At 37.8% G+C, this 25,835-nt stretch overlaps 1 protein-coding gene across 1 annotated transcript; it reads left to right on the top strand.

The window, feature by feature from the left end:
• Nucleotides 1-1,327: 1,327 nt before the first annotated feature.
• Nucleotides 1,328-24,931, top strand: LOC133857399 (protein S-acyltransferase 24). The gene is made up of 13 exons (XM_062292659.1): nucleotides 1,328-1,865; nucleotides 2,478-2,618; nucleotides 11,970-12,082; nucleotides 12,694-12,773; nucleotides 12,889-13,052; nucleotides 21,001-21,139; nucleotides 21,234-21,333; nucleotides 21,989-22,046; nucleotides 22,277-22,354; nucleotides 22,447-22,545; nucleotides 22,952-23,030; nucleotides 23,136-23,284; nucleotides 24,409-24,931. Exons 1-13 carry the CDS (start codon nucleotides 1,593-1,595, stop codon nucleotides 24,835-24,837), a joined length of 1,902 nt encoding a protein of 633 aa, XP_062148643.1. The 5' UTR covers nucleotides 1,328-1,592; the 3' UTR covers nucleotides 24,838-24,931.
• Nucleotides 24,932-25,835: the final 904 nt, after the last annotated feature.

The following is a 25,835-nucleotide window of genomic DNA, read 5'->3' as shown; positions in this document are numbered from 1 at the left end:
ATGGTTCTTACCTGTGGAGATTCCACAATTGAGACTCGAGGGAGTGACATTAACGAGTGGAGTGATGACGACGACATGTTAAAAGAGACGAGTGGCGTTTTCGGACGAGCAGCGTTTTCGGATGACCAACGTTTTCGAACGTGCGGCTTTTTCACTTCTCGGACGACCGGAGTTGGAGAGGAGAAGGAGAGTGGACAGTTGAATGGTCGTCGTGGTCGAGCGGCGCTGGAGGCTGGAGTGAAAGAAAAGTGAGAAATGGAAATGAGCGTTTGACAGCTAGGGTTTCCCACTTTCTGGTTTTTCTTTTTCACTTTATTTTTTATTTATTTAAATAAACGGGTCAACCCGTTTGACCGTTTATAAACGTGTCATAGCCTAAACCCAAATCCTATAACTTTGTATTGTGTTCGTGTCGGATTCACGGGTTGTGTAAAAAATTGTCAATCCTAATCCTACGTACCAAGGTTGGGGTCATCATGAAAGTAACACCTTACAACGTGATAAAAAATACGTCCCTGTGTTGGCTGCATTTTAAAAATACACATATCTTTAAATTAATTTTGTAGTTTTTAGTTTCCCAAATGAATAGTAATTTTTGTATCAAGTTTATTATTAGGTAAAGTTGTTACATGTCATTATCGCCTTTGTTCTAAGAACCTATCACCCTTACAAAAAATAAATCATAAGGGATAAGATGCAATGCAATATTTTTGCTTGAGGGCACCATTTTTGCCCTATTGTAGTGCAATAGAGCATTGGATTGTGAGTGTATGGGAGGGCCTTACTTGCTCAGATAAGTGTTTAGCTAGTTCATGTCCCATCTAGCTTGAGCAATTGGAGCCCTTCCCTATACTCACATACCCTTGACCTATTGTAATATAATAGGGCAAAAGTATTGCACCGAATCTCTATCCGATCTCAAAAAGAGTAAAAAGTTATGCAGGAAAAACTTAAAATGCTGTTAAGGGTGGTAAAAAGAAAGTGGTTCTACCAACTTGGAGATTTTTCCATCCAATGCTTAGTTACAGTAAAAAAAAAAAATAGTAATGTTATATATCGTATTATTATCTTACTATGTTTAGGTGAAATTGTCAATTTACTTTTACTTTAAAAAAAAAAAAAAAAATCAATAGTAGATCGACAATGTTATATCACTGTCTCAGCCATAGTGAGACAACGGTGCAATATAGCCTTACTCGTTGGAAAAAAATTCATAACGAAGAAATTCGTTTTGTTGTGTTCGTTTTTTGTTTTTTTTCAAACCCTCCAAAAACTAATAAAAAATAAAAAATCCTGCTTTGTTTCGGACAAGTGAAAGCAAACATTTATCCTACGGATATTCATAGGCAAGTGCTTTGGCTCCTCTCCTATCCCCTGTCTCTCTCTCTCTCGCTGTCTCTCTCTCTCACAGTCAACCAAGGAGGAGGACGACGACCCAAGCCCTCTCTCTCTCTGCGTCCTTCCCAGAAAAGCCTAGGAGCCGCATTGCCCGATCTCCAATACATAAAAAATTGCAATAAGTATACCCAACGAAATCAAATTCCTATATTTCAACCCCAAATTCCTGAACGATCTCGCAGTAATTGCAGAAAATGTCATCGGAGATCGAGGTCGTTGACGAGGCCCAGTCCCAAGACCACGAATCGGCTTCGCCTTCGGCCGGGGCCGTCAGGGCCGACGGCGTTGGGGAGGAGATGCTGCGCAACGATGTGTACACGGCGGCGGCCTACGGGGATTTGGAGAAGCTTCAGAGATTGGTGGAGTGCGAAGGTTGCTCGGTGTCCGAGCCCGACGGCCTCGGGTACTACGCGCTACAGTGGGCTGCGCTCAACAACCGCACTGCCGCTGCTCAGTATATCATCGAGGTTTCGATGCAATGTTCTTTTGGTTCTTAGAGTTGAAATGGGTTTGCGTATTATGCGGTTGAGCTTTGCTTAGTATATGATTAATGGGTTTGGTTGGTGTGATTATTGAGGTCTTGTGTGTTCTTTTGGTTGGTTGATGGGTTTTTTAAATTGGGTCTCTCTTTGGTGTAAGGGGTCATATTTGATTAGATTTAGTGTATTGCTGAGGTTGTGTGTGTTTTTTTCTGTGATGGGTTTGTTGCAGTTAGCTTGCCATAGAATTGAGGCGTTGTGTTAATTGCTTTTTGGTTGGGTTTTCTGAGAATTCGTATGTTTTGGTCACTTGATGGGTTAATGAATTGGCTTTGGGTTATCTTGGATGCTCAATTTTTCAGCTGATGAGAAATTTGAGGAACTCAAGGGAAAGAAATGGAAGAGGATTTGGGGTTAATATTTTGTGTCTTTTGGTTAACAGAGTCAACTCTGCTTGGTTTTTTGTTCCCCCATTGTAGTCTTGGAAAAAGAAAGCAGTTGACTCTGCTAAGTTATTGCATAATATTTTTTTGAGTTATCTTTTGTTTTAATTTCAGCAATCAACTAAATTAGCTGATTAGCTATTTTCTTAATTGCCAGCATGGAGGAGATGTAAATGCAACGGATCATACCGGGCAAACGGCATTACATTGGAGTGCGGTTAGGGGTGCAATCCAAGTTGCAGAGCTTTTACTACAAGAGGGTGCACGGGTGAATGCCACTGATTTGAATGGCTATCAGGTTGGTTTTATATTCTTTCTATGGGCTTTAACTTTTCTACTTATTTGTTTAAGATATCAGCATGCTTTTCTTTTTGAACAGATTTTAAGGTAGAACTCTGACATATGAATTTCATTATTCATGCAAATGAAACGGTAGTTCTTTTTTTTTTTTTTTTGTTATTATTATTATTATTATTTTTATAAAAGAGATATTTAACCATGTGAAACTGAAACCTGATTTGCAACAAGACATTTTGGGGAAGAGAAAAGTCAAAAAGTTCTGCCTTTTTTTTTTTCACCCTTATACTAGTTAAAAGAAAAAGAGGCCATGTCTAGAGAATAGATGGATGTAGAAGGAAGAACTGCAAGTTTGTAATTTTAAATGCAGCCTGTCATGTTCCCATTAGAACTTATCATGCTAGTATTTGGGTTGCAAGAGGACAGCAGTGGAGTTACAAGCTTTCTTCTTCGATAACCTATACCAATGGATGGCTATCCTGGATTGTTTTGATTTTTCTAGTTTTCGTGATTTTCTTTATCTTTTCTCTTTTATTGGTTAGGTGCTTGTATACTTCCAGTATAATTGGGTTATGCCTTTACGCTTTTATATGAATTTCAATTACTTATTGAAAAAAACTTATCATGCTAGTATTTGATAATTAGGATTTGGACCCACCATTTGATGGGATCCATCTTAGTAGAGAGCGTTTTATAAAATCTGATTTTATGAGTTCAGAATTTTGTTTTAATCATGTTCTTTGGGCAGTGGAAAAGTTTTTATACTCTTCAAAGAAGAATGTGAAAATTGGATAGAAGCTACTCATTAACAGGAAATCATTGCCATTTAGATCTACCAAACAGGGTCTATCAAATGGTGGATTCAAATCTTTATACTCAACTGTTAGGATGTCTAGTTTTTGTTAAAACTTACTTTTGCATTTAAGAAACCTTTTTAAGCTGATCATTCACGCCATGATAGAAGTCCACTATTTTCTTTATTTTGATCAGTTGTCTTATTTCTGGTGTTGTACTTTGGGCAGTGAGGAATTTGGTGCAACCTAGAGGATTGGTGTGACACCCTAGAATTTTAGTGGGTGGATGGATTGCCTTACATTTAGTGGGTGTATTATAAAGTTGCTCATGGGTACTAAGTCTCACATTGGTTCCTTACAAGGTGAGATTGAGTTTTATAAATGAATTTAAAGAGCTGTAATTGTAACTTGACTAGTCATTTCGGATAAATAGCGCAAATATGATTAGCACTTTTCTTGGATTCTTACAAATTGTATCAAAGCAACCTAATAACACCATGTGACGTTGGGTAGCTGTATGACATGGACCTTGACGAGGATGTCAAGGAATTGAGTGGGAGAGATTGTGACACGCTAGAATGTTAGTCTTGCATTAGGTGGGTGGATATCCTATGTTGAGTGGGTGGATTACTGGTGCTCATGGGTGCTAAGTCTCACATTGGTTTCTTACTAGGTGAGATTGTGCTTTACAAGTGATTTTAGGAAATACAAATTGTAACTTTGACTAGTCCTTTTGGAATGAATAGTGCAGATGTGGTTAACACTCTCCCTTGGCCGTTACAATTGGGATGTTGCTCTTGATTTTCAAACTTGTACCCTTTAATAGAATTCTTTAATAGGTGTCTCAATTGGTATCATTGATAGGAATGAGTGTCCTACATATCATATAGCTAAGAAGTAGATCCCGGTTATTTGTAATGTTCTTTAAAAGAAGTAGCATGAGAACTTCTTCTTTAATAAGGATCATGAGAACTTTTTTAGGTATGTCCTTAATAATTATGCTAGCAATTGCATAATTATTAAGCAATTGCTAGCATAATTATTAAGCACAGTCCTATAAAAGTTCTCATGATCCTTATTAAAGAAGAATTTCTCATGATAAATATTTTCAAGAATATTAAAAATAAGCGGGATGTCTGTGTTAGAGTCTACAACATTAAAATTAGACTAGCTTTTAGGTTGTGTTCTTCAAGTAGGAATTTAGGATGAGAATTGTTAACTCTCGAAAATTTGTGAAACTTTAGTTCGTTTGGCAGAATTCTCAAGTATAATTCTCATGAACATCTTGATTTCCAATGAAACGTGAGGATTTTGACTCAAAATATGGTGAATGTCAATACTCGCATACCTCGTTTTTGTGATAATTTTTTTTTTGATAAGTAATAAAACTTTATTAAAGAAAGCGTAAGGTGCCCCTAAGTACACATGAAGTATGCATAGGAACAACCAAAGCTAAGTCGCAAAAACCCAATAAAATCCACAACACCAAGGCCCTAGAAAATGAAAAAACCAAAAACAAACTACAAAAGGACCCAATTAAGAACAAGACTACCCGCTACCCGCCAAGGCACAACAAGCCTACAACATGTGTGCCTTGCCTTTCCTACACCTAGAGGGATATTTTGCGTCGCCGTAATTGATGGAACTTTGCAAATTCAGAAACTCCATTTTTCCTTTAGACTTCTGGCGCGCAATCAACTGGAATCCCTCTTCCATGGCATCCTGAATAGCCATGACCTCCTCCCCAAAATCCCCATCCATTGCCCAATCTAAGGGCAATCCATCCCAATAATCATCTAGTTTCTCCTCCCACACCACAATCTCCCTATTATGATCAAAACCGACTGGCCAATTTCGGGATTGGAAGAAACCATTTAAGCTACCTCTCGGAGGGGAGGAAGGACCTACAACCCCGCCATTGTTGACCTCCTGAAGCGACGCGGGAGGGACTGACACTATTGGGGGAAGGTTGAGAAACCCCTTCCTAAAAAGGCCTTGATTCACTGGCGTCTCTATCTTCTTCATTGCAGGAGGCTTTGCTACCTTCTCCTTTGGCAGCTCTGCAACCGTAACCCTCTTCATTGAGATAATTATTAATGTAACACATTCAAATTTTAACCAAATTATTGGATGTCATCCTTCTCAGACGCAAGCATATAGCTCTTTCTCTCTTTTTCTCTCGCCGGTTTCTTGCTTTCCCCTAGTGGTGGCGTATGAATGCGCGTCCCACTAGGGTTTTGTCTCGATTTGTTCTCTAGAGGATGGCCAAAGGTGGTTCTTCGTGGAGGCTAAAACTTTCCTCCTCTTGGTGGAGGAAGGTAAGTCTCTGCTTAGAATGGAGGAGAGGAGGAAAGGCTTCTCAGAGGTTGTGCTCTTGGGTTCGCAGTGTATTGCTTGGGTTGTCACTGTGGTAAAGGAGGCTTTGCAGTCTTAGAGGGTCGAGGATTTTGTCAAATCCTTTCGGGAAGTTTTGAAGGCTTGGATCGTTCGGAAATGATGTAATAAGGTTGGTGGCTTCTTTGAGCTGGCTGTCTATGCAATGGGTGGTAGGAGAGGGTTCATCTTGTTCCCAAAAGGACGAGAAGGGCGAAGCTGGAGAAGAGTGGTTGCTGAGTTGTGTGAGGTGTTGGCTTTTTTTGAAGCCACGTCTGAGCCTCATTTTGCTGGTGTTTTGTCTTTGACGGAGAAGAAAGTTGGTAAGGTGTTAGACCTCCATGATTTTTCAAGGGATTGCCTTTCATGGCGCTCGGTTGGGGCTTGGCCCATCGTGGGTAGTGTTCGTAAGTTGTTCGCGGAGGTGGTGCGGTCGGAGTCAATCCGTCCTGACAAGTTGTGGGTTCTGTTGGCGGAGTTGTGTGATCTTGATCTCCTCCCGACATTGAAGTCTGAAGATGAGGTGTTGAGATCGGCGGTGAACTGCTCTGTGTTGGAGAAGCTTCTGCTTGGTCCGATGGTCAGGGAGCAGATGTTGTGCCTGCTAGGTAAGAAGGATCTCGAACATGGTCTCTCTGATTGAGGCATGACAAGCTCTGCGAGGAAGAAAAATGTGTGTTTGAATTTGCGTATGTGGAGGAAGCTTGTCGTTAGGATCTTGAACGTGGTCTCTCTGATCGAGGCATGACAGACTCTGCGAGGAAGAAAAAGGCGTGTTTGAATTTGTGTATGTCGAGGAAGCTTCTTGTTAGGATCAAGTCTCTAGTGGGCTGGGAGTGGGTTATGCCTAGTAGTGTTGTGGATTTATTGAGTGCTTGGGGCACTTTGCTGGGTCGTGGTTCTATTCACCGTATTTGGAAGCAGGTTCCTCTATGTGTCTTGTGGGGCTTGTGGCATGAGAGAAATTCTAGGCTTTTTGAGGATGTGGAGGTACAGGTTGGGGCTCTTTGTAGAAATGTGCTTAAAATGCTATATCTTTGAGTGTCGGCGCATAGCTTGGGTAGTATGCCGTACGCTGATTTTTTACTTTCTTGTTCGTTTCAATCGTCTTTTTAGGGGCTCCTTTGTATACTTTCTGTGTACTAGGGTTGCGCCCCTCTGCGCTTTTTAATGAATTCTTACTTATAAAAAAAAAAAAAAAGTCTCTAGTGGGCTGGGTCGTTGGGAATTTGTTGGGTCGGTCTGTTGGTTTCATGTTGGGCCATAATCTTCAAGGCTTTCGTTTGGGCCGGTTCATACCTAAACCCAAATCTAAGGAGACGATGGATCTCTACAGTTATGGGTCTTGTTTCGGATCTTGAAGCGGGTTCCGTATCTGTGAAGGCCCGTAGTAACTTTAGTGTATGAGAATTAGGGCGGGCTTTTCTACTAGGTGAGTTAGACGGTCGCCTAAGACCCATAGTGGAATAATGCCCTCAAATAGTTGTAGCATTAATTAAAAAAATATATGATTAATCTAAAAAGTTGACATGTTTGTGAGAAAACGTTTAAGGCCCCTTCCATAGAAAAAAAAAAAAAAAAAAGATTTAAGGCCCCAATTATGGTACACAACCGTTTTGAAAAAAAAAAAAAAACATAGAAAGACAATTATAGTGCATTATCTCTCATGAAAAATTAGCCAATACTTAATAGACCTCTATTCTCTCTATAGGGCTCTGATGGTTTTCTGTGTGGGAGTTCTAGAGTCTCCCACGCACACGAACACAAATTTAAAATCAAAATCAAACAAACACTCTTTTCCTCTCTCTCTCATTACCAAAATCAAATTAAGAAATTATTTTATTAATATTTAAATACAAGAAAAGGCTTCACTTAAATTTGTCTCTTTACACCTCAAAATCTATCGAGTCGACTTTGATGAGAATTAGTGTTGAAAGGTATTAATAGAGATAAGGCCCCAGGCCCATCAGGCTTCTCTATGGCTTTTTTTCCAAGACTGTTGGGATGTAATCAAAACTAATCTCACGAAGGTTTTCCTAGATTTCCATGCTCACAGCTATTTCGAGAAAAGCCTTAATGCCTCCTTCATTGCTTTTTTTTTCCGAGGAAAGCTGGGGCGATCGATATCTTTGACTTTTGTCCTATTAGTCTTATCAGTGGGGTTTATAAGATCATCGCTAAAGTCCTTGCTAATAGAAAGAGTTCTATTATGGAAAAGATCATCTCTAAGCCGCATAACGCTTTTGTTAAAGGTAGGCAAATTTTGGATTCGGTCCTTATAGTTGGCGAATGTTTGGACAGTCGTCTCAAGTTCGGCGATCATGGGTTACTTTGCAAACTGGATATTGCAGAGGCTTTTGACTATGTCAACTAGAATTTCCTTTTGTACATGATGAGGTGTGGTTTTGGGGAGAAATGGTATTCTTGGATAGCCCATTGCATATTTTTGGTTCGCTTCTCCATTTTGGTAAATGGCTCTCCAGCTGGCTTTTTCAGTAGCTCTCGTGGGTTGAGGCAGGGTGACCTACTATCTCATTTTCTCTTCGTTATAGTCATGGAGGCTTTTTGCAAAATGATCATTGCTATTGTTGATAGAGGTTTTCTCTCAGGCTTCTCTGTGGGTTCTAGGCCTCCAGCTGTAAATATCTCACATTTGTTGTTCATGGATGATACTTTGGTTTTTTGTGGGGCCAACCTTAATCATCTCTGTCATCTTCGAGTTCTACTATTATTTTTCGAAGCCGTTTTTGGTTTAAAGGTTAATCTAGCTAAGTCTATTCTGATTCCTGTGGGTAATGTGGACAACATGGGTGAGTTGACTGGCATCTTAGGTTGTGGGACTTCCTCTCTGCCTCTAAGTATCTTGGCATTCCGCTAGGGGCTTCTTACAAGGCAAAGTCTATTTAGGATGTCATTGTGGAAAAGATGGAGTGTCGGTTGGCCAGTTGGAAACGGATGTATCTTTCCAAAGGTGGCAAGGTCACCCTTATTAAGAGCACATTTTCCAACCTACCTACATACTTTTTGTCCCTTTTCCCCATCCCTGCTAGTGTGGCTAATCGCATTGAGAAGCTCCAACGAGACTTTCTATGGGGAGGGATTGGTGAAGAATCTAAATATCACCTTGTTAGTTGGGCTAAGGTTTGTTCCCCGATCTTTGCGGGAGGTTTGGGTATCCGTAATTTGAGAATGTTCAACTGAGCTCTTCTAGGTAAATGGCTGTGGTGCTTTGGTATTGAGAAAGATGCTTGGTGGAGAACTGTGGTGGAATCCAAATTTGGTTGTTTTTCGGGGCGGATGGTTCTCCCACGGTCCCACATGAGCTTTGGGGTGGAATTATGGAAGAATGTTAGAAAAGGTTGGGAGACTTTTTCAGGCTACACTAGATTCAAAATGGGGGATGGGACCAGGATTAGCTTTTGGCACGATCTGTGGGTCCAGAATATGACTCTCAAGGCAGCTTTTCCAGCTCTGTTTGGTATAGCCGCTACGAAGGTCACCTCTATTGTAAATAACCTAGAGTTTTTGGGTGGTTCTAACTAGTGGAACGTGAGCTTTGCTAGAGAAGTGCATGATTGGAAGGTGAATGTTTTTGCTTCTTTCTACCAGATGCTGCATTCAGTTATAGTTAGAAAAGGCGGCAAAGACTAGCTTTGGTGGGTCCCTTCCAAAGAACGCCTTTTCAAGGTCAAGTCTTTTTTCCACTCCTTGACTCATCCTATAGGTACTCGCTTTCCCTAGAAGTGTGTGTGGCTGACCCAAGCCCCCTCAAGGGTGGCTTTCTTTTCATGGTCGGCGGCTCTTGGGAAGATTTTCACCTTGGACAATCTCAGGAAGCGCTATTTTACTGTGATAAATAGATGCTACATGTACAAGAAGACGGAGGAGTCCGTGGACCATCTTCTTCTCCATTGCGATTTGGCTTCTGCCTTGTGATATTCTCTTTTTAGTCGTTTCTGGTTGTCTTGAGTTATGCCACGACGGGTTATCGATCTGCTTGCTTGTTGGTGGTCTTTGAGCCGGTCGAGGTGTGCTAAGAAAATGGCGCCCATTTGCCTCTTTTGGTGCTTATGGTGGGAAAGAAATAACCGGAGCTTTGAGGACGTGGAGAAGACCCTTGAGGAACTTTTATCCTCCTCCTATTACACTTTGTATCTTTGGACTACGACTTATGTGTTTCCCTTATCTTTTAGCTTTCTTGATTTTCTTACTCGTTTCTCTAGTTAGGTGTTTCCTTTTGTATAGTCCCAGTGTACTAAGGGGCGCTTCACGCTTTTAATGAGATTGACTTATTACTTATAAAAAAGAAAAAAAAAAAAAAGTATTTAGTGTAGCTCTTCTCTGGCACTTAAAGGAAGAAGTTGTTCTTTTTTGGCATGGCAGTATTGATATGTATTATTTCCTGCATTATTTATGCCACTCTACTGTATAGATCCTGCAAGAATAGTCTGATTAGGAGAATTCAGATCTTAGGGTGAAAGATGGGGAACATCGATCGACAATTTTTTATTTTATTTTTTTATGAATAATAATAAGTTTTATTGAAGAAAAAGGAAATTCCTCGTACACGGATAGTATACAAGAGAAACAAGAGCACCATAGAATTAGCTGCTATACAAGAGAAACAAGAGCACCAAGAACTAGTTGCTATTACAGTCTAGAAAATAAATTAGATCTACCAAATTCTCTAAAGAGAAGTTAGGAACATGAGCAAGGGGCCCAATCCAGAAGAGATCTCAGGAAGGAGGATTTAAGAAGTAGCACATTGGACTCACTATCCTCAAAGAATCGACGGTTCCTTTCTCTCCAAATGCTCCACATTAAGAGGGCAGAAATAATTTTTCAAATAGCTTCTATAGGATGTCCATGCCCAAGAAATTTCCAACGATTGAGAAGTTGAGGCACGTTACCAGGTGTGACCCAAGAGACCCCAAAGTTGTTAAGCATCAAGTGCCAGATATCAATAGAAAGCTCACAATGGAGGGGAAGAATAATAGTTTCCTTATCCTTCTTACAAAGGCAACATTGATTACTCAGCCGAAACCCCCGCCTTTTAAGATTGTCCATCCTGAGGATTCTACTCAAAGACGTGGCCCACAAGAAGAAAGCAATGCGCGGAGGGGCCTTCACCTTCCAAATGCTTTTCCAGGGGATGAACTAGGCTCTTCACTGCTAGGAGAAGTTAACATAGTGTAGTAGCTTTTTACTGCAAAACCATGCCGGCTCGAAGGAGTCCGCACCATGTTATCCATAGCTCCTGGAAGTGGGTTCATAGAGTATAAAAAAGTGAGAAAAGAATCCAGAGATTCAATCTCCCAATCATGAATATCTCGAATGAAATTAAGATTCTAAAGGGTGTGTGGACTGGAGCGATCCATGTGCTCTGAAGCCAAAGCCTCCTTGTTACGAGTTTAGGAAAAGAATTCAGGAAAAGAACACTATAGAGCTCTATTACCGCACCAAATATCATGTAAAAAATGGATGCGAAGGCCATCCCCAACCTTATAGGAAATTCAATTGGAAAAAGCTCCCCAATTTTCCTAATATACCTCCAGAGACTAACCCCATAAGAACCTCACACTTCCTAAAGAATAATGTGCACGTGTAAAAATTGATATCCAAATCATATGCAATTAAGCACTGAAATATAACGATTAGGTGACAAGATTGCATTCTAGTTGCATGTGTGAAAACCCCCGGCTTGCCTCCCATTTCCTAGATTTCTGATTTCAGTCAATCCAAGGTTAGAAATGGATATTTACACAATGGTTCATCCAATTGAATCCTTTTGGTGTAGCATTATTTGATGTGGCTTCTAAAAGGCTAGATTCTTTTTGTGATTGAGATGCTTATTTCTCTCATTGTGGAAATGTACCCAGTTTTTGTTTTATGGAAGGATGGATTAGCATATTCATTTGTTTAAGTTTCTTTATATGTTAAATTTTCCTTTTCTTGGTTATTATTAATATTATTTTGGGTATGTGCAGTCAAGGACTCTTAGGATAAGTTTGATATGTAACAAAAATTGGATGAGTCAATAAACCAAATGTGTTTTCTCTTGTAATGCAAGTTTGGGTTATATTTGAGGTTCATTGTTCAGTTACTTTGAACCGGTACATTTTTGGCCTGCAAAATTTCTGAACAGCGCATATCAATTCTGATCTTAATGTTTGACTTGATTGCAGGCAACACATGTTGCAGCTCAATATGGTCAAACAGCTTTCCTCTATCACAATGCTTCAAAGTGGAATGCCGACCCTGATGTTCCAGATAATGATGGAAGAAGTCCTTTACACTGGTACTTGAAAATTTTTGCTGCAACCTCTTTTCTCCGCTGAAAGTTAAAATGTTTGAATGACGTGCTCCACGTTTTAGTCACATTTATGTGATGGTTCACTTAAGTTTGTGGATTTGATATCTAAGCGTGTATCTTGAAATATAGGTTACCTGTGTTTACACGGTTCAACTGGATTCTCCTGTTTTTCACTATTGTCAATATGTTGTTTCGAATAACTTTTTCTTTCTCTTTCCATTTTCTTTCCCTTCTGTGAGTTTGCACATGACAATTGATCATTTTCAACAGAAAGCTGCTTTATATGATCATAATCTTATTTTATCTCATATCATTATCTTCTTTCTTCAATGTAACCCACTAAGTTTCTTATATTGCTTTAACTCCTGTGAAGTATGTTTTCTTAAATACCGTCATTTAATCTATTCACTGGTGAATGGGCTTTCATGTACGAGACACATGGACAGCACAGTTGATAAGTTTGCCTTATGGTACTTTCACCTTAATTTGTAGTCCTGCTTAATCATATTATATATTTCCCGTGGTAAAAGATATTTTTATCTTCTTGCTTATTTAGAGATTGGAGGAATTTATTGTTTTTCTTGGGAGAATTTTAGGGCTGCTTATAAAGGTTTTGCCGACTGTATTCGCCTTCTTTTATTCCTGGATGCATATAGAGGTCGCCAGGATAAAGAGGGTAAGTTTTAATGTGAAGTTCTGAAGTTATATGTTTCCCAATAGATAAAGAGCAAAATATACTTGTGCAAGTCAATCATTATACCTATTTCCTTGTTTTCTCTCTGTAATTTCAGGTTGCACTCCTCTCCATTGGGCCGCTATCAGGGGTAACTTAGAGGCATGCACAGTGTTAGTACAGGCTGGCAAGAAGGAAGACTTGATGGTGACTGATAACACTGGACTTACGCCAGCGCAGCTTGCTTCTGATAAGAATCACAGACAAGTTGCATTTTTCCTTGTAGGTGTTCCATAACCGAAAACACTTTTAAATTGGTTAGTAATGTTGCTTTGACAAATAGATTCATTCTTAATACCTTTCTTACCTGAGTTGGGATTTCTTGTCATATCATTTTTAATGATGAGAAATACTTAATGGATGAATTAAGGTCGTTTTCCAGGAGGATAATATTTTGGCACATTTTCTCTCTGATTCCCTTCTTGGTGCTTTTTTGTCCTGAAATTGCATTAAAATATACCCAGAAAGCTAAACTGTATGTAAATTTTCAGCAAGAATCTACATTTCAAAAGATTCTATTTTTAGTTTCAATTTTTTCCAGGTTTATCAGAACCTTTTTTAGATTTATGATGTAAGTAATGGACTAACAAAAAAATAGTGGTAAATTTAATGAGCCAATAGAACTTCTTCAATGAATTTATTAAAAATATTTAAATTTTGGTTAAATACTAAAATAGTAAGGTTCGATTAGTATAGAAAGAATTTGCATGATATCTGATCAATTGAACAATAGAATTTTATATATTATTGGTACTGCATTGCTGACATTGACCTTAAAAAAGAAACAGTAGGTACAGCTAGTCCATGAACAGCCAACCATCACATTGTAAAAATTGGATAGGTTCTATCTATGGTCGTTGAGGCCGCCTAAAAGGATCTACTAAATTCATGAGTTTAAGACTTTAAGGGATCAGGATTTGCTGGTTGGAGATGAGAAACTGAACCTTATTGTCCAGAAAGGTAAACTGTATGTAAATTTTCAGCGAGAATCTACATTTCAGTTCATGAGCGAGAAACTGAACCTTATTGTCCAGAAAGTTAAACTGTATGTAAATTTTCAGCGAGAATCTACATTTCAGTTCATGAGCAAGTTTCAGGAACAAAATTTTCTATGATCTTTGCTTTTGCTGTCTGAATATTTTCAGTTCATGAATATTTTAATACTTTAATGGTTTTCTATACCATGTTTGTCCTATAAAAACTAGGCCATAATTTGTTACACATCTTGGATTACTTTCTTTCTGAGCTGGTGTCTAGGGGAAGCTTTCTGCACTTGAAAAATGTAAAATTTGTGCAGCCCTTTCCATTTGTAAGCGAATGTTTATGCCGCTATTAAACATCCAGAATGTCTGCATACATATGTTCATATGTCAGGCACAGAATTAATCGTCCTATATGTTTGTATCAATCTTTTTGAATTGAATTGAAATTAGTTCCCGTGTATTAGGGTTTCCCCCCTCTGCGCTTTTAATGAATTGAATTGAAATTACTTATAAAAAAGATAAAAAATAAAAAAAAAATGTTTGTATCAATCTTTCTTTGTTAGCATTGCATAATGTAGGTTTCTTGCTTTTTATATTCACTCTTGTATACTTACTTATCAAAAAAAAATATTCACTCTTGTATACTTCCTGTGTATTAGGATTGCGTTCCTCTACGCTTTTAATGAATTGAATTGAAATACTTATAAAAAAAAAAAATGTTTGTATCAATCGTTCTTTGTTAGCTTTGCATACTGTAGGTTTCTTGCTTTTTATATTTTGGAATCATTCAAAGAGCTTTAGATATGGACTGGGGCATATAATATTTCCCATTTTTCTAACATTTTTTAATTTGTGGATTTTTGTTCTTTTAATGCTTAATGGGGTTACCTTTTGCATACATCATGTGTACTAGGGTTACGTCTCTTTGTGCTCATCAATGATATGCATTAGTTATCAAAAAAAAAATCAGATGTCCTTGTCAGACACCACCACCCTTCTTCCTGTCCTTGTTACATAGATTTTTTATTTTTATGTTTTTTATTATTATTTTTTTTTTTGGTTATATAGGTAATTCTCAATTCTTATCTTTGAAGTCTTTACCTTGACACTGGCAATTTTCCACAGTGAGTTTTAATGGATCCATAAATATTAGTTGTTGAGTTAGCTTGACTTGGTCTTTTTACATTGTACCTCTAGTTTATCTTTTGAGTTAGTTTAGTGCTCCTGTTTGGGGGCTTTTGGAAAAAATATTGTTTTTTTGGATGAATAAGTCATTCCATAAAGCGATGAAGTTCAGTACACAACAAGCAACTTCACACTCTTAGCACTTCTAACTACGGTATCCTAACCACTCATTCAACACATTTACAATTCAAAAAAATTTTACATCACACTACTCACTCAAAACAGAAAGGGGAATTCCCCAAACAAAACAAAGAACCCTATTCTACACAGAATTCTTAAAACCCATTTTAGAAAACACTTTTTTTAAATCCCATAAAATGGCCTTCTTTATGCTTTCTTCAGGCTTTACTAGCCCTCCAAAAATTCTGCAGTTCCTTTGCAACCAAATATGGTATACACTTGCCCCAGTGCTAGCTTGCATATTACTACCTTTAACCCTTTTCCTTTTAGCTTCTTTAATCCCCAATCCATAATTCTTTCCCAACTCGTTTCAAGAGCACTCCACATACATTTCTTGATTACTTCCCTCCACAATCTTATAGTAAATTCACATTCAAAATAGAGGTGATCTATACTCTCAATACAATTTCTGCAAACACACATTTAGGGTCCTATGTATATCCCCATTTTAGCATCCTATCTCGGGTAGCAAGTCTATATGTGATTGTCAACCAAAGTATAAAAGCATGCTTTGGGATTGCACATGAGAACCAAACAATTTTCCACCATGCAACTGCTGGTAATTTGAATCTAATTGCTTCCCAAGTGTCATATGTATTAAACTTACCTGATTTAGAAGACATCCAAGAAGGTTTATCAAAATCACCAATCTAGATAGAAGGAAGATAACTCTGTATTGACACTAAATCTTCTGATCTTGCAGGCATCTAAACCTATTGTTTATCAACTAAAACACTAGAGAGTTTTGCAACCACATGACTTGTTGCATCATACACAACTCTGTGCCCAAATTTTTCGTACAATACTTCTAGGGGGTGCCACCAATCATGCCAAAGAGAAATGTTTGTTCCCATTCCCTACATAATCCCAGAAAGATCTTGCAATCTTGCTTTAGAATTTTCTTGCAACCCCAAGAACTATTTGAAGATCATGAGAGGACTTGGGAGGAGATTCAGTCTTTATTTTTTTTTTTTTGATAAGTAATTGCAATTATATAAAAAAACGCAAAGGGGCGCAACCCTTATACACGGGAAGTATACAAGAGAACCCCTAACAGGGACGAACAGAGAATAAATTTAAAAATTCTACATAAGTAAAAGCACTCAAACTAAAATGGGTCGCTATCCAAAAATATAAAGTATTGAGCAACCGCTTCCGTAGCTCCACCATGGATGTCTCTACACCTCAAACAGCCGAGCATTCCGCTCCCTCCAAATACACCACAACAAGCATAAAGGAGCTAACCGCCAAGCCTCTATAGCATGACCACCCCCAAGCGCCGCCCCCCAACTATTCAGCAACTCCAACACCGTACGTGGCATAACCCACTCAACCCCAAATAAAATAAGGACGTAGCTCCAAAGAGCCTGGGCGACCTCACAGTGAAGTAACAAGTGATCAATAGACTCCCCACTCTGAAAATACACAAAAAGATAAATAAAAGCAACTATCTAAAAATACAGAGCATTGAAGAATAAAGATTGGGGAGTCTATTGATCACTTGTTATCATGCTATTGATTTCATTTGTGTCATCATGATTTCATTTGCTTCTAGTTAGGTGGTTTCTCTTGTATACTTCTTGTGTACCTGGTGGGCACCTTACGCTTTAATGATTCTTTAATAGTCCAAAATGATCTTCCCTTCAAAATATATTCTTTAACCCAAGCAACCCATAGAGAACCTGCCTGAGAAAAAATATTCCATATGTGCTTCAAAATTGCTGCCTTATTCCAATCCTCCATTCTCTTTAAACCCTAATCACCTTCTTCTTAAGGAACACATTGGCTGTCAAGATACCTTTGCTCCTATGGCACACTTTTTTGTTCAATTGCCTTGATAATTGGACGGGAGAGGGTCTGTGTTCTCCGTCCAAAGTTTTTTGTTCTTTGTCGTTTGCTGGGATCACCAATTCTTCTCCGACGGAGGCTCTTCCTCAGGCGCTTGCGGCTTCTTTGGGTAAGGATGGTTTTTGTGGTTGGTTTGCTCCAGAGTTGACGGTGGATGCTACCCAGGATTCGTCCTCTGCTTCTCCGGTGTCGATAGGTTTTTTTCAGTCTTCGTCTGTCCCGTCGAGGTCAAATGTTTCTGATGGGTGCCTCTCGCCAGCTTCTCAGCCTTTACTCTCTGTTTTGGCGCTGTTAGTAGACAGTGCCCCAACTCCTGTTTCTATGGCGTCTATATCGAAGGTCACTCATCAAGAAGCTATGGCGTCTACGAGTCTTATTGATTGGAATTTTGGGACTGACTCGGATGAGGAGGAAGGTATTGTCTGGGCTGAGGAGGGAGAAGATTACCCATGGGAGGGTGATGAAGTCTTTCCCCAGACTCAGAAGGAGGGGGACAATGCAGCTGTTGCTATGTTTCTGTCGGATGCTTGGCCTTTCCCCCAGGCTTTGGATGGGATGTCTCGTGCCCTTCCCCCCTTCCTTCGAAGGCGGGTTCCGCTTCCAAGCTGAAAGGTCATAGGGAACTGAATAACTTAAAGTGTTCAGATAATTATGAGGGGTCCAGCCGTGGCAAAGGCACAAGGAAGTAGTGTCGTTGTGGGATTTTGTTTCTTTGGATTGTTGGGTTCTTTGTTTGCTTGGCCTATTTTGTGGGTTTTTTTTTTTTTTTTTGGTGTCCTTGTGTTTACTTCTAGTGTACTTTAGGTAGGGGCACCTTACGCTTTTTATAAAATGCGCTTGCCTATTTGTAAATAAAAATTAATATTTTTAGGGTGAATAAAAATTCTTGACTGGTAAACTTGAATTCTAAAAAGAACTGAAGTCAGTAACTAGAGTCTTCCTGCAAAATATAATTTCTTGGAAGCCCAATAATTTATTTGAGCTGTAATTCTATCCGGCAATGTTTTGCAATCCACTGAATTCAATTTCCAGAAATGAGAGGATCCTCCAAGTATCTAACTGGCAGTGAACTCTCTTTAAACTGCATTATTCTTGAAATTTGACTCTTTACTTCATTATCCTCGTTTTACCTTGCGTTGTACCTTTAGACTATGGCTTATGTGCACCCTTTGTCATTTAGTTTTGATGACTTTCTTGCTCGCTTTTCTCGTTTTATTTAGGTGTTTCTTTTGTATACTCCCAATATACTAAGGGGCGTTTTACGCTTTTAATGAGATTAGTTTCTTAATTATCAAAAAAAAACTCCAACATAGAAAATAACACTCTTTTGAACATTTGATGTCAAAATCCTGCTAGCCTTTTAAACTAATCAAGCACCTCAACAATAATAACTATAGATTTCACATTAGCTGATGAGAACATTAAGGATACGTTTAGTATGCAGAATGACTATTCCATTAGAAAAAATGAATAGCTTCTATTAGAAATGGAAGAAAGTGAAATAGAATAGCTTGGAATAGCCATTCCATGGTCCGTAAGGGAATGACTATTCCTCAATTTAAGGAATAGTCATTCCCTTATTGGCCATGTGAATGAATGGCTATTCCAAGTGTTAGAGTATATGTATAACACTAAGGCTATTATTTTATTCAAACTTCTTCCATTTTTAATAAGACTTTTCCTTTTTTTTTCTAATGGAATAGTTATTCCGCGTACCAAACGTATTCTAGGAGATCATCTGCAAAATATAAATGAGTGATATGCAAATTTGAGCACTTGGGATGAAATTTGAACAAACTTGCTGCCTATACTGCCTTATTCCCCAACTTTGTTAGAACCTCCATTTCTATAACAAAGAGACAAGGTGGCAATGGATCACCCTGCCACAAACTCTTTTTTCCTTTGAAGAAAGCAACTAGACTTCCATTTATGGAAACAATATATGAAGGCTTGGCAATGCACTCCTTAATCCAATTCACAAACTTCATAGGTATTCCCATGTATGTTAGACAAGGATGAAATCCCAATTAAGAGAATCACAAGCTTTCATAATGTCTACGTTCAAAGTGCATCTAGCTTTTCCTTTCTCCTTATGATAATCTTTGACAATTTCTTGGGCCAACAAAACATTTTCAGCTATACTTCTGTGAGGAACAAAAGTAGTCTGATTAGGACTAATTATTGCCCCTAAGCAAGGCAATCTGTTGGCCAAAATTTTAGTGATGCACTTATTAATCACATTACAACACGAGGTGCCTAAACTCCCCCATAGTAGCAGGATTCTGTACCTTAGGAACGAGTGTAATGAAATCCTTACCGCTCCCAAAAGTTTACTATTTGTAAAGAAATCCTTTATAGGTTCAATCACATCTAACTGAATAATAGGCCAAACCTTATTAAAGAAATGAGATGAAAGCCCATTCGGGACTGGTGCTTTCTCACTTGCAATTGAAAACATAGCTTCTTTATTCTCCTTTGCAGTAACCATTTCTTGCATAGCTGCTGCTTGAGAGTGGGAAATCTGTGCTTGCACTATCTGATTAAGCATATTTTCTTCTTCCTTCCAAACAGATGAGATTGATATCCAAGTAGATTCTAGTAGAACTCAACAGCTACTTGCTTGATCTGATTAGGTTCTTCCACTTTTACTCCATTAGAATCCCAAGGCATCTAATAGTTTACTTAGCATTTCTAATTTTTACTAGCCTATGGAAATAGGTTATATTTTGATCACCTAAAGTCAGCCATTTAACTCTTGACTTTTGCTTTTAGAATGACTCCTCTACTTTACTTATTGAAACATACTCATGAAGGGCTTCCTTTGCTTTTAAGATCAAATCTGCACACCCAGCATTTTTCATCAAGCAACATTGGATGTATTCCAACTTTATCCTTGCTTCCTACACCTTCGGTGGAAGACTTCCATACATTTCTTTATTTTTTATCTTCAAAACTTATCTACGATTATGTCTCAAGGGGTAGTTCAATTGGTTGGGAACCACGCCTCATGAAGCGGAGGTCACTAGTTCGAATTTTCCTTCTCCCTCCCCTTGTGGTCAATTAGTTATAAAATATATAAATAGATAAATAAATAAAAAAGAGGGAAGAAATGATCATAACTTTGAGGACTATGAGAGGACTTTAGTGGAATTAAATGCTTTATTCCTTTAAGACTCTTTCTTTGGGATACTGCCTTAGATTTTAGTTTTTCGAACTTTCATGTTTTTTTAGATCTCTTCTCCACTACTTGTTAAGCTTCTCTCTTGTATACCCTTTGTATACTTGGGTTGTGCCTTTGCGCTTTTGAATAAATTTTGCTATTGCTTTTTTTTCTTTTCTTTTCTTTTTTTCTTTTCTTTTCTTTTTTGCTTTTGAATAAATTTTGCTATTGCTTTTTTCTTTTCTTTTTTAATTTATAAAAATAATAAAAAAAAAAAAACAAAAAAAAAACCCACCCTTCACAACTTTTAACTTTGAACAAAGCCTATACATAGGCGCACCTCAAACTTCTCTTTGCCAACCATGATACACCCAACTCATAAACTGCTCATTATCAATACAGAAATTGAAAAACTTAAAAAAAGGATTTGGTCCAAAACTCTTTTCAATTCCAATTGTAACCACTGCAGGGGAATGATCAGAAATTCCTGGTTGAAGGAATTCCACATATGCTTGATTAAACTACTCCATCCAGCCCAAATTGCCCATAACTCGATCAAGTTTTATAGCTACATGAGGACTTCCTTCTCTCTTATTATTCCACATATAGAAACACCCTATATGATTGATATGCATGCCTTAAATATTAAAGAGACATCTACAAAACTCCTGCTCATATGTATTAAGCCCTTCCCCACCATATGGAAAAAGAATGTTGGATTATGCTTATGAGATTTGCTGAAATTTAGCCTCTTACATGTTCTATGTTCTGATAAAAAAAGAAACTTTTTGTTCTGATGTATCTTATTTTGAAGGGAAATGCTAGAAGACTCCTTGACAAGCGTTGTGATGGGAACAGCCGCCTTGGGAAAATTTCAAAATTAGGACTTGCGCCAGGACTTTGGTGTTTAATATTTGTTCTAGTGGTGACCTATACTCATTCTGTCATCATGGGTATCTGCCTGAGCTTTGTGTAAAAAAATATTAAAACTATTTCTTTCTTGTCATGATTATAGTAACCATGGTTTTTTCTTCACCTTGGCTGCAGCATCAAATCTGCCAAAATTGACTGCGGGCTCTGGTCTCTTTGCATGGTTGGGTGTTTTCCTAGCAAGTGCGGGACTCGTTATGCTTTATAGGTGTAGCAGGTATGTTTGTGGGAGAAAGTGAAAGATTTGGATCTATGTATACTGGCTGCATCTGTTGAATTTTATATTGGTGGTCAATGCTGGTTTGTTTTCTCCTTTTAGTTCTTCCATTCTTCACTTGACATCTAGAAGTTCCTAATCTCATTTATGCTTAGTTTTAGAACTTGATGGCTCTATCTCTCTCAATTTCTTTTCTGCAAGTTATCTTTCAGCCCTTCTTTTTTTTATTTATTTATTTATTTATTTATTTTTTTTATTTTGGTGTGTCAATGAACATGGCAATTAATTTTCCATTGTCTCACTTTTTTCTTATTCTTATGATTGGCATTATCTCTGTGATGGCAGCTGTCCATCATACTCAATGTTTCTTTTCAGTAATGGATTTGCTGTGTATAATTGATCCAAGATAATGAATTACTCAGCAGTAACTATAAAATGTTTCTGCACTTTCAGTATTAATTACTGAAATTTCATGTCTATGTATGTAATGAAAATTGACCATGTACAAATATGCATCTGCAGATATGCGTATAACTACAGTGATGTGCTGATAGAATGTGTATTTGCTGCACATGTATGAAAACAGTTTAGACACAGGAAAGGAGCACGGTTAATGTCATTTGATTTTTGGTTGATCTTTCTTTGTCCATTGCAGCAAGGATCCTGGTTACATCAGAATGAATGTGCATGATGCACAAAATATGAAAGATGATGTGCGTATGTTTTTCTTTCCCCCCTCCTTCAGCCTCTTTCAGTTATATATCTCTTACTGATTCAGCCACATTTATATCATTGTTAGTGCTTCTTTGGTCCATAAATTTGATAGGTCTCTCTCTTTGTTTTCTTTTGGCATTTTTTATTTTTTAATATCAGGTGGATTTCACAATTGTTATTGAATATAATTTCTAACTTATTCGTGGATGCTTTTATTTTATTTTGCTAGGAACCGTTGTTGAAGATAGAGATAAATAACCCTGCTTTGCTAGCTGGGAATTGGTCTCAGCTCTGTGCAACATGCAAGGTGAAATCTCCTACTGACTTCCGTAGCCATTGTGATACTTACTGTTTAATTGGAATATTTCCTAACAAGATCTACCTTGTCACTGTCATTAGATTGTCAGGCCTCTCCGTGCAAAGCACTGTTCCACATGTGATCGTTGTGTTGAACAATTTGACCATCATTGCCCTTGGGTATCCAATTGCATTGGCAAGGTGACTTGACAATGATCAATTATTGAGTTCCGTGTTTGTCCTATTATCAGCTTATTTATTTTATTTTAATTGACACGCTAGTAATTTTTGTGGTGAAACTAGGCAGATTAAGTGATTATAAAGATCTTTTTTCGCATTTCCTTTGCTATTCTGAAATATGTTGAATGGTCAAGGATGATATCATGAATGCATGTTTCTGATCAGCGTCATTAGGTCGATCCATGACATTGGGTTGGAATACTGTCACATCTCACTGCTAAATGTGATACGTACAAGCATGATAAAGATTTTGTTATAATCTTAGTATTGTGCTTTTGATTGTCAGAACTTTTTTCCCTTTTGTGGGTGTAGTTGTCCTTATTGATGAATTTAGTCTGATTTATTATTTATCAATTTCTGTTTCCAGAGAAATAAATGGGACTTCTTTGCGTTCCTCGTTCTAGAAGTTTTGGCAATGTTGATAACTGGTGCATTTACTCTTAAAAGTATGTGTATAGTTTGGTATCTGACTTCAACTTATCTTTGAAGTTACTTTTTCCAGACTCTTTTGTGGTTGAATCTGCTGAAAGAAAATAATTTGATGCTTGTAGGACTTGTGAACGATCCACTTGCTCCACCTTCTTTTGGAGCATGGATCAACCACGCTGGTACTCATCATGTTGGTGCTATATCATTTCTGCTTGTGGAGTTTTTCCTCTTCTTTGGTGTGGCAGTTTTAACAGTAGTACAAGCTTCTCAGGTATGTATATAGGATCCGCTTTCTGTTTGGCAATGCTGGGACACTGGTGCTTCTGTTATATTGGTTCTAGCAAATTGTCAATTAGCTCTAGCTCAAATCTCACGTCCTCCTCCATATGAACCGGGTGGATGGTGAAATTATGTGTTTAAGGACCAGTGCCCCCTCCCCTCTTTTTTGGCTTAAGGATACAACTTAAGGTGACATTTTCATTAGGTTTAAGTCAAGTGGCATTAGCTGGGAAACTTTCCACCTCTATTTTATATATCTTGAACTTTTTTGGAGTGTCTGGCCTAGAAAAAGAACAAAAAACTTATTTTGAAGTGTTCTGGGATGACTGCTATGAATGGTGATCCTGTGTTCAGAAAATCTTTATGCTGATTGATTGGAGATTGTCCAGTATTTAACCTTCTCTGTAGTAAACTTTTCATTGTTCCTTAACCGATAATAAAGAAAAAAATCTTCCTTCAAGTCATTCCTGGTTTTGTAGTTTCCCTACTATTGTCTCTATTACTGTTGTTTTGATCAGCTCTCTTCTTCAGGATTTGTCTTGAGGAGAAGTCAAGACATTCCATTGTGTGAGAGTAGGGTTCTGGGGAATGGTTTTGTGGGTTTACAGTCTGGATTTTCAGTGAGGAGAAGTCATTCTTTATAATCTTCTGTGTGGTAAAGCTCCAGAGAGAGTGAATCGATGGATGGAGGAATCAGTGATACTCTTAATTGTTGACTGTCGTTGCTAATGATCTAGTTCTTTTGTGGGCTGAAGCGGTGAGAATATCTTGTGTATATGCATAAAATTTACTTTGTCAATTAAAAGAAGGCAGCTTGGAGACGAACATGCCGCAGAAGGCATGATATCAACATAAAAAACGAACACCAAAGAAGAAGCCTCTTACAAACAACCTAATAATATTCTTCTTCTTCACTTGAAACTAAAGAGGCCCTTCCTCTTAGTTTCCTTACAGTTTTTGTTTGTCAGAAGTATACCTCATTGTATCTGGTAAAAGATAATGAAATCTTCTCTCTTTGAAAGTAGATCATGTTGTACTTAAATAGATGTAATATTGAGTGTCAAGCCCTCCGTTTGTAAACTGCTAGCATTGAACCCTTTCTTTTCTTTGCTGCAGATATCTCGCAACATTACAACAAATGAAATGGCAAATGCATTGCGCTATAGCTACCTTCGGGGCCCTGGTGGTCGGTTCAGAAACCCCTATGATCATGGGATCAGGAAGAACTGTTCAGATTTCCTGATCAATGGCTACAATGAAGATGTGGAGTATACGCAAGATTCAGCTGACTCTGAGGGGATTGGAATGGTGCATATGTCAAGGAATTCCAACTTACAAAATGGGGATGCCCGTTCTCATCAAACTAATGGCAATGGCAATGGCCATGTTGTCATCAATGTAAATTCTAACACCAACTCCCATCCCGGTCATGTTCATTCTTCTCATTGCAGCCACAGTAACCATGGAAAAACTAAAACTGATGGCACCCCGTTGGGCTTGGGTCTTGGTCTTGGACGGAGCGGTACACGCACAGTTACAGCCTAATGATGATGTCTCATTTTCTTTTGTAGCTGAATTTGTGTTTGTATTATATGCATCACATGATTCTAGATTCTGTAATTCAATTTATTTTTGCTCTCTTTTTTTTTTTTTTTTTTTTTTTTTTGGTCCCCTTACTAAATTGCTTAATTCTTCCAAAGTTTTTTGTTACCATAAATGATTTTAGAAGCTGTAAGTCAATTTTAGCTCACTGAATATGATGGTTTGCTATACTTGATGTTGAGATTTGGTACATGCTGGCCTTATGCTACCTGCTTGTATGTAGTTAGTTTTGAAGTCATTTTCGTTGGTGACTGCCTTTTCTCTTTTTAATAAAGAAAAATGCTAGACATACAACTTTTGACACATGTCAGCATATGATTGCAGGGTATTAGTGGGTGTCAAATGCTTACAGTTTTTTCCTCGAATCATATTCTAACACGTGTCAAAATTTGTAAAAAGGTTGACCGTGTAGCGTTTTACTCGATTCTTAAATCAAGATAATTAGGGCATTGAATTGTGATTAATTAAATAAGAAAATGGATATTCCACGTGTAAGCTCAAGATACTTGCAAAGTTTTATCTTTACAAGATACGTTGAGGCCCGTCTTGATTTGCATAATTATTTGGAGAGACTTACGTGGTATTTATCTTATTTCCTTTTCCTTTTCTTTTCTCTGAGAATAAAATTTAGAAATTTAAAATTAGCAGACAATCAAATTTAGTAAATTTAGAAATGAAATGATGGTAATGTGAAATTAACAATTGGAAAATTAATATATATCACACTATATAATTAAGAAAATTCGGAAATTGATTCTAATATCCAAAAGAATAAATAAATAAAAAAATTGGAAAAATTTACTTGAAAATACACTTGATTGTAGGGGTTGAAAACTTCAAATCACAAAGGAGAAATCGGAGTACAATAAGGAAATATTACAAGTATATTAGAGGTTTGGTGGAAGAAAGAGCGATAAAATTTATGAAATTTGAAAAACAAA

This window comes from Alnus glutinosa, chromosome 14 (genome assembly GCF_958979055.1).
Source record: "Alnus glutinosa chromosome 14, dhAlnGlut1.1, whole genome shotgun sequence".
Taxonomy (NCBI): Eukaryota; Viridiplantae; Streptophyta; class Magnoliopsida; order Fagales; family Betulaceae; genus Alnus; species Alnus glutinosa.
This window is presented reverse-complemented; position numbering and strand designations above follow the sequence as displayed.

Excerpts from the sequence above, each read along its gene's own strand:
- LOC133857399 (XM_062292659.1), top strand. The coding sequence starts at position 1,593 with ATGTCATCGGAGATCGAGGTCGTTGACGAGGCCCAGTCCCAAGACCAC. Across the intron at positions 12,083-12,693 it reads GGAAGAAGTCCTTTACACTG|GGCTGCTTATAAAGGTTTTG; the intron begins GTACTTGAAAAT and ends GGAGAATTTTAG. Across the intron at positions 23,285-24,408 it reads CAGTAGTACAAGCTTCTCAG|ATATCTCGCAACATTACAAC; the intron begins GTATGTATATAG and ends TCTTTGCTGCAG.